Here is a 12,342-nt window from a genome sequence, read left to right as displayed (position 1 = left end):
TGGGATTTAATCAACAAGAGCAACTTATGCATCCTTTTATCTGCATTTCAATCCAAACTATGCATAACTCTTCCTATTTGATCAAGACTACATAACAGCCATAAGCAAATATTTTCAGTTGGTAATGCTGTCATATATAGGCTCACTACTTCAACAATATATGACATAGCAGCATTTTGACAGCAACATGTATTCAGAATCTTCAAATCCCCCACATACCGATATGAAACATGTAAGCTTAAACACCATGCATGGATAATAATGGCATTGCCGTTTTAGTACTCTCCTCAACCGCAACTGCATCACGATAATGTTTTCCCACAATTACAAAAAAACAAACACGACTGCAGCCACAGCCACAATTAAAATCCATGATTATCAGCCACAATGATCATGACACAATGATTTTGTTGCACACATCATAGGTAACAGTAGGGCTTCCAAAATTCAGTTTCATTGAAAAAGCATACCAACTACACATTTTACAAAATTGAAGCAATAAACAAAAAGATAACATCCAATCCAAATGACAAAGAAAATAAACAAACAAAAGCCACTCTCATTCACTCCAATACTTCTCATCACCCTCTTTACCCTCACCCCGCTCACTATCCGACCCTTCGTCCTCGACCAAACTTATCTTAAACTTATTCACATCCTCAACAGCCGCGCTTCGAAACAAACCCACATCAACAGCACCAGCCACCATGTGATAACCACGTGACCTCAAATACTGTGGTCCATCGTGCGGCATTGCAAAACCGCACAAGTAAGCCCCATCACCATCCTCATCCTTACTATCCAAAACTTTCTTCTCAGCTTCATACATCATCTCCCTCACCTTCTTGTTCCACGGGTCCCACAAATGCCCCATGCTAGCACTCAGATCCAACGGTCCCATTTGAACACAATCAACTCCATCAACGGCTGCAATCTTATCAGCATTCTTCACCCCCTCCTCCGACTCAACCTGACACATAATCAACAACTCCTCCATATAATTCCCTAAATACCCTTCATCCACGCCGTAGCCCGAAGCCCGGACCACCGTATGCGCCGAGCCTCGGACCCCAGCCGGCGGAAACCTACAATAAGAAACCGCATTTTCAGCTGATCTAGCTGAATCCACCATGGGGAACATGATCCCCTGTGGGCCCAGGTCAAGGGCTTTCTTGGCCCACGTGGCGGAAGTCTCCGGGACACGGAGGATCGCGGCAGTGTTGGTAGCAGCGAGCGCGTGGAGACACGGGAGCGCGTCGGAGATACCGCCATAGCCATGTTCCATGTCGATGACAACATAGTCATAGCCAGCGAGGCCAGCGATCTCGGCGAGGGTGGGGGAGAAGGAGAGGAGGAAGAGGCCGTAGAGGGTGTCGCCGTTACGGAGTCGGGATTTGAGGTTATTGGGGGAGGCGGTGGCGGCGGCGGCGGTGGTGGTGGGGTTGTCGGTGAAGGATGATTTGAGAACGGAAGGGGTTTTGGGGATTGAGGAAGAAGAAATGGGTTTGAAAATGGGAATGGGATTGAAAGGGAAGAAGGAATGAGGTTTAGAGAGAAGAGAAGAGAAAGATGGGATTGAAGTTGGAATGGGTTTGAATCTGAGGGAGGTAGTGTTAGTGGTACCCATTGAAAGGGAAGAAAGAAAGAGAATAAGTGAAAAAAAGTGATGGAGGAGTAAATGATCAATGATCAATTAAGTCTTGCATTTCTCACTCCCCTTATGAAATAACAAACAAAAACCACATGCACTAACATTTTATATTTCTATTTATAGCGTGAATATGTTTTTAACCTTAAAATTAAAAGAAAAAGATATTATTGAATCAATATTGGAGAGGAGTCTAATTCTATTTATCTATATAATTTTTTGTCTTCTTCTTATAACATCAGTTTAATTTTTTCCACTGAAACTCAACTCGAATTGAATGGTCCAATTAGGCACCTGATTGGTCTAGTCAAAAATATGATTAATTCGAACTGCTCATTTGATTAATTGTATATAAAATTAATATGAATCGACTCAACAAGATTATAAACTCAGTGATTTGACTCGTGAGATCAATTTCAGTGGGTGGTTCAATCAATTTTAAAAAGTGTCAAAATGACATTGTTTTAAGACCAAAAATATGGTTTTCCAACTTATTTGTAATTATAATTGTCTTTGTTCTAATTATATTTATTCTTTATTAACTTATGTTATAATAAAACTTTGAAATGAACACGACAATATAGTGTATGGTGAACCTAGGCTGATTAAGACTTGTTCCTTAATCGATTGGTGGATATATTTCTTTGTACTTGAATCCAGCCTTTGACCTCAAATATCGACTGGACCGACCTTTGAATCCAACCAAAGAGATATCATATATGATGAAAAATTAGAAAATCAATAATGTTATTTTCAACCAAAGAAATATTATTATTTTGTACATAATTGAATAATCACTCATACAAACATGATAATGCGTGACCATGAGACAAGTCAAGTCAAACTCATCCCTTATCCAGACCTAAATGTTAATCATGTCTGATTTTTGAATATGAACTCAGCCCTATACCCAATGAAACACGACCATAAGATCGAGTCCTACGGACCTAGTATAATAGAGTATTTTCTCAAAAACATTACTATCACCACCAACACATATCTATGCCTCCTTGTGCTCTTATAATGTTATGCATATTAAAACGTCCGTTAGTTAAGAAAAGAAACTAAGAAGAGGGAAATTTTGTAATAGAGGGAAAGATGTGAGAAACAAAATAGATTTTATATTATTTAATATGAGTAAAATGAAAAAGAAAGAGAAGAGGAAGAAATATATATCTCTTCTTTGTTAACACATTGAAATCAAGCCATTTACGTCATGCAACTTTATTGGGTCTTCCAAATTTAGTAGTTGCGAAATGATTTTTTAAGGTAGGAAGCACCAACACCTCTCCCTACAAACATATCTAAGGCGTTCAACATTAACACTAATCACACATTTTCATCTATCACGTATATAGCATATTAAATATATAACCCAAGTCCAAAGTATATAAACAGTATACACATCCAGAAAACCCATCACTCTGAAAATATGTAATCTAAATTTTACAATCATTTCATTCGAAAACCCATCACTCTGAAAATATGTAATCTAAATTTTACAATCATTTCATTCGAAAAACCATCTAACTAGCAACCAAAACCAACTTGATTGATTAAATACATAGCATCTCCAAAACAGTGTTTTTATAACAAAATAGTGTTCTTATAACAAGCCACTGCTTCCAAATGGAGTGTTATGCTGTGGGTGTGAAACTGAATTCACAGGAAATGCTCCATATCCTGCATCTCCAAAAGGATTTTCTGGGTTCATCATCATATGTGGATGTGGCTGCTGTAGCTGATAAGGTTGGTATGAACCGAACGGATTTACTTGATGTTGAGGCATCACTGCCATTTGGGTGCTGCTTGAAAAAGCAAAAGGATCTTGCACACCAAACGGATTTGGGGCTGGTGCTCCATATACTGGTTGCTGTGAAGATCTATACGCTCCTTCATCATATAAGCTGTTAAGGGTGAGAGAATCCAATCCACCAGCCTGATATTCCATGAGATAAAAATGATAAGCACAATTGCTGAAGCTAGATAAATGTTATTTTCAAAATTTATTAACCAATCTGGGGTGTGTTGATATCCAAACATGTTACACAAACAAGAATTTCCAGCAAATTATTAGTGAAGTCAACCATGTGAGATAAATGAAATGATCTCCTGATTCATGAATGTAATGCATATTGATGTCTTTTAGAACAGTACATTTCTCTCCAAATCCTATACATCGTCAATGTATGCAGTGTATATTGACACGAATAATACTTCTAACACAACAACCAACAAATAACTTCTTGTCACAGAGAGCTCAAGTCCATATAAGCCTCGCAGCAGAAATATGGATTCTGATGGGGACTCAAGTCCACCTTCAAATTAGATCCTAAAAGTGGTCTAAATGATGTCAGATTTTAATCCAACAGGATTTCACAAATGGTTCTCAATCACGTAACTTTGACTTTAACACTGATGTTAATTTATACAAGAAAGGTCACATGAAGGACCTACCAATTGTCTCTCATTGGCTGAAGAAATATCGGTACTTGTAGTGGTAACCAGAGCAAGCTCCCATCCGGATGGATCAAAATCTGTTGCTTGAGCAGAAATTGGTGTTGTTCCTATAAAAGCACAGAACAATCACATTTCCTAGTTAAGTAGTTAAGCAAAACCATCGACCAACCGTTAATAAGAAGCACAACTACAGGAAACTGGAAAAGAAAAGCTCACCAGTTTCGGAGGGGACAATAGCTAAGGCAAGAGCATTTCTTTCTTCTATAGATGAAGCATCAGGAGTAATGTCATTCAATCCCTGCAAAGAGGACAGGGATAAATAAAGTCGTAGAAAAAACATAACCTGAAATAAACCTTGAAGCAAAGTCTTACCAGTAAGTCTCCAGTTTCAAAATTGTTCTGAGGAGGTGGAGGAGGAGGAGGAGCAGCAGGCTCAGAGTTAGAGAGAACAACATCATCAACAGGCACCGATGGCTCCTGTTCTTCAACAGATGGTTTAGTGTCTTCAATTGTGAGAACATCATCTTCTGGTCTATAAGTCAACTGCAGCTGTTGATAAAAATGATTAGTTACTAGAAGTCAAATCTAAAAACAACCTTCGGTATAGTTAAAGTATTGGAATGGGTTGGAACTTAGTAGAGATCATAGGTTTAAGTTGTGACAATGGCTCAGATTAAGGAACTTAAATCTACCAGCAAGGATTTTAAAATTAAAAATTAAAAATAAATGATGTCTAGCTAATATCAATTAAATACATAAAAACTATAGCAAAGGACTTATGACAACTATGCTGTTTATAAAAATATGATGTACTAACCAATGGCTCAGTTGGAACCATAACAACTCTTGGTGCCTCCCTTATGTAGTCCTCCATGGTTGTAAGAAAAGATTGTGGAGGCTAAAAACACCAAAAATACAAAAGATGGGAATAAATTGAAAATGAACATTGAGGAATTGAAACATCAAATCCGGATGCAATAACAGAGACACACTCACACACCTCTCTTAAGACAGGAAACTGAAAATTCCTAGCAAGTTCCAACCCTTTGCAGCTTTCATAGAAATCAGAGAGACTTGCAGCCTGCAACAAATTACGTGGATTCAACACAAGCATCCTTAATATAAATTGCAAAAGGCTTCCAGTTTACAGCATAAAAATACAAGTCGCAAAATGTTACATGAAATACTAATGCAAATAGCCACCTGCTGACCCGCACGTTTATAGACATCAAGGGCTGTAATAGCCTCATGTCTGGACATATCAAAAAACTACAAAAAAAAATCAAGAAATAATCAGTTTCCAATATAAAGCACAGATTTTATTTAAACTTGATACTCATAGCATGCATAACCACATGCCAATTTACCTTATCAACAAGATTGATAATGCCATCATTAATAGTGCAATAGATCTTAAAGCTTTCTTTTAGTACCTAAAATGAGCGTAAGAATCAGATCAATGGAAAGAGTAAGCAACGTATATAATCCATCTTATAAAATAAAGTTAAAAAACTGCAGGGCTCCGATACAAAGTATCAGAAAGAGGATTATATAACACCTCACTACTCAGGAGGGTGATCAGTGACTTGGACTTTGCAAATGTACAACTACTAATCAAGATGATGATTGAAAACCAGTTCTGACACCACCAAGAACCCAACACGGAGGATATTACCTGGTCTCCCAACCACCTTTCAAGGAATCGGTAAATAGTCAAGGTATTGGAAGTTGCTCCACTTTTGGAGGACTTCCCCTAACCACCCTCAATCCAAAATTGCAAGAGCAAATTGTTACACCAAAAAGCATAAATTTCTAAGCCCAACAATATACATTTTTGTTATTATTATTATTATTTTTGGTAAACAAAAGTTTAGGTGAACTGGGTCACGGGGTCTCACCAGGGTTAGGAAAAAAGTATTTAAGGCAATTGCATATACAGGACCCCTTATAATTATCATTATTCTTATTATTATTTGATAAAAGAAATTTATTAAGATAAAGAGAAAGAATCATGCAGATTGAGGAGGATAATGAATCCTCCTAAACCAAAGAAACAAAGCATAAAACAAACAAGAAAAAAGGAAATCAATGTAACAAAGTTTCCCAATCCCTCAACATACATGTTAGAGAAACCCCATAAAAGGCCATGAACTTTGCATTATGTACCAATTACATAATCCTGTCCCACATCAAGTGGTTGTCAAAGAAACCTACTTAAAAATGAGAATTCTGCTCTAATCTGTGTTACACCAACATTGGTGCATACGGGATTCAACCTTTTCTCAAAATCTAGAGTACGAGTACGTTGCATGAATAAGGTATACATGTTGCTATGTTATGTGAAGACTTGCATATCTAATTATATTAAATGTGAAGATGGGAGACTAATTGTGTGATCATATATAGTATTATGATGTGACTAAGAAGAAAATTGGGAAAAATCTTAAGCTTCTAGCCCAAAATGACACAACTTTAAAACAATTTACATCAAATGGGTAACCATGTGTGCCCAAGATACCGGTACAGACCTGATATGGGTACATCTCTTTCTTTGAGGTACCCCATGCAACATAGATCTAACCATTAATGTAATCCACACAAATAGTGTTATGATTTCATCTCAAAACCAATTGGCAATAAGAGTAGTAACTCAATAGGTATATAAACCATGTGGGAGTTCCTACATCCCCACCTCCACATAAGCCCGGTGAAACAGACAGAGGGCTCTTTCTAGCCCATGACGGTGAACCTCGAGAAGTTGGGCTCTGGTTTTGATATCATGGTAAGGTTTCATCTCAAAACGAATTAAGAATGATAGGAGTAGCCCAATAGGTATAAATAGAAAGTAAAATGTTTCATAACTTATAAGATCAAGTGATCAACCAATAATGTTTCAATAAACTGCATAACCCTCAATCATAAGTTCCCCAACCTTGTGGCATAAAGTCACTATTAGAAATCTATTGTAAATGTTACATTAAATGTTTTGACATACACAAACCAAATTTTTTTTCTAGCTTATGAGAGTTCTAAATGAATGGCTTGAAACAAAAGGAGTTTATAGATAAACAGAACTCAATACATACCAGAGCTAGGGCATATTGTATCACATGGTTTCTAAAAGCTGCCCCTTCCGGCTGAAAAGTTGCAGCATACCATCAGTCAGTATATTTCAAAAATTAATACCACATAAAAATACAGTAATGAGGTAATAGTAAAAAATTAAAAAAAAAAATTAAACCAAATTGACATGTAAGAATTAAGGTAAACCGGTAAAAAAAATAAAGAATAAAGGAAGCAGGTATTTCACAAATTACCCGACAACCAACAAGACGATAAAGCAGTTGTTGCAAAGCAGGCAACTGCTCCAATAGCTCCTCAGTATCCAAATCCCTGGTCCTGCTGTACCCCTGTTTGTCAAACAAAAAACATGAAAACTTCTCCCGAAAAAGGTTTAATAAGACTAAAACCACATGTTTGAACTGAAAAAGAAAACAAACATCATTAATAACAAGTATAATAAATCCCAACACCATTTAAAAGTTATTACATTGCAATGTCAGTCAGCAAACAGGAGCATTATATATAAAAATTGGAGACAAAACTAAAAAGAGTTCTTTAAAAAATAAATGCTCTTGTTCTTCTTACATAATCAGTCAACCTACTTACAAGTATAGTTCCCTAACAACCAGAGTTCCCGATAACTCTACCAGCAACTGGTGAAATTTCATGTTGGTCAAATATCAGCATAGTCGAAGGACCAAATATCGTGGTAATATCAGCCAAATCATTTTTGGATAAAATAAAGATAAAACTAACAGAAAGAAGAGAGCAAGTATATCTGGGGGAGGATAAGAAATTGAGATGAAAAGAACAGCAAGGTACAGTGGCTCAAATATGCAACAAATCTGTACAATCTCTCAGCGCATTAGTAAAAGTTACCTTCAAACAACCATGAGCAAATCAGCATAGAAAAGACAGAAAAAAGAATCTTATTCCATAGTGTATGTACAGGAAGATAAACAATGAAAATAAAGGCATTCCATTCTCTCCACCCAAAACCTTTGAACCATATGAGAAACTATGCTAACTGCTAAGGTAAAACACACAAGTTTCATCAAGAACCCCAAAGAGATTAAACCATAGGACAGTATACCACTCACAATGTAAAATAAGTGGGATATGTTTGTGAAATACATCTGCACATGACAGAGGTCAGCAGAAAGAGCTGTGTGAGCCCTACAAATCAGGGATGTCTCATTTGGTTAATCCCATGTAAGGCTATCTAAACACGTGAGTTGATCTTGGAGGGATTTTTTCCACTTACAAAAGGATTTGTCTAGGAAAAGTCTTTAATGACTAGGAAAATGAATAGGAAGCTGGAAAATGGACTTGCAAGAAAACACGTATGACAAATACAACATTCTACAATTTGGATTGCAGGAAGTGAGAACTGAAAATCCTGTTTCTACTATATCAGGAAAGGGAGTTTACCTGTTAAATTTTCATGCAAAAACTTTCATAATTGAAACTTTGAACTTGATTGGTTATCATAAAAATATTATAATCACTGTTCAATGAGATTACCTTTTCCTGCCCTGGGGCAGGCTTGGGTAGACGCTCAGCTTCTATGTCATATTTCAGAATCCGGAAACATTCAAGTCTTTCTTCCAAAAAAGATGCATAAGTACGTACCCAGGCAGAACAATCCCAAGCTGCAGGTAAATAATATCATAAAGTCAAACAAGTTATACATCTTAATCGAGTATTTGAACCAAAAAAGTAGTATTTGAACTAAAAAACATCTAACAAGAGTAAAAAAAGAAAATTAAAAAATAGGTTTGATTAATCTGTAGGTCCCTATATTATTTGCAGATTTTTCAATTAAGTTCCTTTATGCTCAAAGTTTGTAATACTATATTTTAAAAAAATTCTATTTGGATCCCCACTGTTAAGGCAGAGTAAATTTGCTATTTGGTTCCCACAATCCAACCTTAATTTAAACAAAAATATATACATGGTCATAGATCTAACCAGTTGGACTAGAATCATCCTTGAAATTAGAAAGCTGGAGAATGCGTCCTCTCTGAGAAAAATTAAGAAGCTCTTCTCTAAAAGTAGGATCACCCTCCCTCAGCAACCTATGGATGACTATCAGTGTTTTCAGTGCCACCTGTGAACAAGACAAAGGAAAGTGAAACATAAATATATCTAACCTTTAGAAAATTATCAGCTAGATAATTAGAGTCAAGCAAGCAGGCAATGAAAAAACACATTCAAATGCATAAGAACAATATTGCAAAGGACCAAGAGTAAACTCTTAATATAAATTTCATATTACTAAAATTTAGTAACAGTACAATAGTATTGAATACTCAGTTAAGCTATCAAGAAATCAAAAACTCCTTCAGTAACGACTACAAATATTTCAATATTAAAGATGACCTGGAAAGAAGGCTAAAACAAAAAATTAAAATGAACCTTTTCTCTCTTATTCGGCAGGGGCATGGATGAGACAATAATTAGATTTGCTCATGTAATAGAGACTAGAGAGGAAGAACGGAATAGGATTTTAATAATTTGGGATTTTGAAGAAAGCAAAGAGGTTTATATCTTGAACTTTTTTTAGGATGTGATTGTCTTCACAATTCCTTTTTGTGCAAAGATAATACTTCTTTGAAAGAGCATGTCCCTAATAGACCCAAAGAAAATTGGAGAGGTTTAATGTTAGGATTCATTGCATGGTATGAAATTTGGTCCCATATCGGAAGTATGGGATACCGATGTGGGGTTTACAGAGCCTATAGCTATAAAACCACAACGGCTAGCTTTTGTGGTTTGTTTCTCCCAAAGTGCATATCAATTGGTATCAGAGCTTTCCATCATGCTGCAAATGAGTGGCACAGGCCACAGGAGGTAATGTTGGGATTGCAATGTTCGCCTCGGACTAGTCAAAGAGCTAGTGCATAGCCAGCCCGTGTGGTTGTTGGGACTGATGAGCATGGTGGGATGTAGAGGATTGCATTGCAAAGGGCACATGAGTCCCACATCAGAAGAATGGGATTTGGAGTTGGATTTATATGGCTTTGGGCTCTCCAATGATCCCGGCTATCTTTTGTGGCATGGTTCTCCCAAGGTTCATATAATTTACTAGTTTTTTAACATTTTTGCCATCTTGACTTCTCTTACTGTTTTTCCATCTTAGGAAGTTACCTTATCATCTATTTTATACAGTTCTATCTCATTTTATATACAATACAAAAAACATTTTACTAATGGTAAAAAAAGAAGAGTATCTCTGCAGCTCCAAAACAAAACCCAAAACCCAAAACCCAAATGTTTATTTGTTTACAATCCCTTGCTGCCTTGTCCCCTAATATATATGGTGAGATGTTCTAGTGCGGAAATCGAGAATCATCTCTTGCATTTTCAACTGCAAAATCTCTTTCAAATAAGCATTTTCTGGCATCTCTGCACAGAAATTAGTCTTCCCTAAGGATTTGCAGCAGTTTATTCTTATTAACTTTAGAGATTTTGGCATCCATGACGATGCTAAAACTCATCAGCAGAGCATAAGTTATTAAACAGTCAAACTAAATAATAATTCCAAGTTCCAATTATATCAACCGTTCAGGAATGGATCTCTTCTATCATTTATTTACCCTCGCCTCGTGCACTTGCACTGAGCCTCACTTTTCTATTTATAGAGATAGACACAAAAAGTTATAAATGAAATTTCGCAAATCTTTCCAGATCCTACTAATAAATTGATTCCATTACCATAGGGATCACCACAACAATTGGACCCAACAACATACCGTCCAATTTCGCGTCTTGGCCAATCGACGAGCAAGGGAATGAATGCAATAAACAACATCAGCTCTTGGTCTTACAGCAGTCGTGGCAAAATGAATTTCTACATTGAAAACAAGAAATGATGCATTTATATCATTCAATTATTTCTTCATTTAGAAATATGGATCACCAATTAGATCTAGAAATAGAAAGAAAAAAATAATCACATCACACTCACTTCTAAGATGTCTTTCTTTTGGAGGACACTCAACATGATTCGTAGCTTTGACTATAGCAACATCCAAATCCTAATAATAGAAATCAACACTTAACCAATTTTTGAAATATATACAAAAAATTTTAAAAAAAATTAAAAATTAGAAATGAATGAAGATGATGAAGAAGAAGAATACTGCGTAATCGCTGTTGACATGAGCAAGACCAACTTTGGTAGTGTCTTTGAGAGCACCATAGGCTTTTCTCCATGACTGAAGAGTAGCCATTTTCGTTTCTCAGAGCTTGATTTTCTCACTTTCTCTCTCTAGATTTTGTGATGTATGTGATGGGGAATGAGTGGGAGAGGAGAGAGAAAGTGAGGAAAGTTTATGAGAGAGAGTTAGTTGTTGATTTTTTTTTTGTATTGTGAGGTGTGTGACTCAGTTTCTGGAATTTTCTTTTCTTTTACTTTAGGAAAGGAATTTTGGCGGCTGCTACTTAGCTGTTACCATGCGTCATCATCATTATTTTATATTTCATTTTTCTTAAGGATGAGTTATAGTGATGCATGAGATTTAAATCATGAAAAGTGCATATTAATCTCGTTAAGAAAAATATATATACTATTTTATATTGTTATTGTATTATTTATATTTAATTATTATTGACTCTTAAATAAAAATAAATAATAGATAATATTCTGACTTTATATAAATCATTACATTAATGTAATATTTTAATAAATAAGAATCACCAACTTTTAATTTTGATGCAATCAAGCCATAAATTTCTCTCATTTTTCTATTAAGTTTCTAATTGATTATTTAATGGTTAATTATTACCTATCAATTTTTGTTGATCCATTGATTAAAAAATATAAAGGAAAATCAATGCAAGCTACTTAAACTTTATAGATTTGCAAGCTACTTAAACTTTATAGATTTGCAAGCTACTTAAGTTTGTATTAGAAATGCAATAAACTAAATATGTAATAAACCAAGTAATAAACATAGGTAACTAGAAATGAAATTGTATAATATTATCCATTAAATTGAATCATTACATCAAGAAACTAATCATGTACTCTAAAAACAAAAATAATGGCTCCTTGTAGAAATAAAAATATTAAGAGACCTCACTCAGAAGAAGAAAAACTGAAATCAACACCATTTGTTGTTATTTTCTAACATCTTCCTTAGTTGATCGGATTTTATTGGCCTTCT

At 35.5% G+C, this 12,342-nt stretch overlaps 2 protein-coding genes across 2 annotated transcripts; both read right to left on the bottom strand.

Annotated features, from left to right (window-relative positions):
- LOC109343543 (5-keto-4-deoxy-D-glucarate aldolase) lies at positions 395-1,704 on the bottom strand. Its single transcript, XM_019581897.1, has one exon. It carries the CDS (start codon positions 1,625-1,627, stop codon positions 560-562), a length of 1,068 nt encoding a protein of 355 aa, XP_019437442.1. The 5' UTR covers positions 1,628-1,704; the 3' UTR covers positions 395-559.
- On the bottom strand, positions 2,993-11,518 carry LOC109343542 (putative clathrin assembly protein At2g01600). The gene is made up of 15 exons (XM_019581896.1): positions 11,317-11,518; positions 11,142-11,211; positions 10,927-11,024; positions 9,143-9,281; positions 8,696-8,823; positions 7,426-7,518; positions 7,195-7,245; positions 5,476-5,541; positions 5,312-5,377; positions 5,109-5,189; positions 4,926-5,006; positions 4,481-4,657; positions 4,325-4,406; positions 4,106-4,215; positions 2,993-3,587 (listed from the first exon to the last, which is right to left on the bottom strand). The coding sequence occupies exons 1-15, from the start codon at positions 11,404-11,406 to the stop codon at positions 3,255-3,257; spliced, it is 1,665 nt and encodes a 554-aa protein (XP_019437441.1). The 5' UTR covers positions 11,407-11,518; the 3' UTR covers positions 2,993-3,254.

This window comes from Lupinus angustifolius, chromosome LG03 (genome assembly GCF_001865875.1).
Source record: "Lupinus angustifolius cultivar Tanjil chromosome LG03, LupAngTanjil_v1.0, whole genome shotgun sequence".
In the NCBI taxonomy this organism is placed as follows: domain Eukaryota; kingdom Viridiplantae; phylum Streptophyta; class Magnoliopsida; order Fabales; family Fabaceae; genus Lupinus; species Lupinus angustifolius.
Note: the sequence above shows the minus strand (reverse complement) of the source record. Positions and strands in the feature narration are given on the sequence as shown.

What these genes read in the sequence shown, in the direction of transcription:
- LOC109343543 (XM_019581897.1), bottom strand. Translation starts at nt 1,627, where the DNA reads ATGGGTACCACTAACACTACCTCCCTCAGATTCAAACCCATTCCAACT.
- LOC109343542 (XM_019581896.1), bottom strand. Translation starts at nt 11,406, where the DNA reads ATGGCTACTCTTCAGTCATGGAGAAAAGCCTATGGTGCTCTCAAAGAC. An exon ending in ATGTCAACAGCGATTACGCA is followed by an intron (nt 11,212 to 11,316) that starts GTATTCTTCTTC and finishes TTCTATTATTAG; the next exon opens with GATTTGGATGTTGCTATAGT. An exon ending in GGATGATTCTAGTCCAACTG is followed by an intron (nt 8,824 to 9,142) that starts GTTAGATCTATG and finishes ATTTACCTGCAG; the next exon opens with CTTGGGATTGTTCTGCCTGG.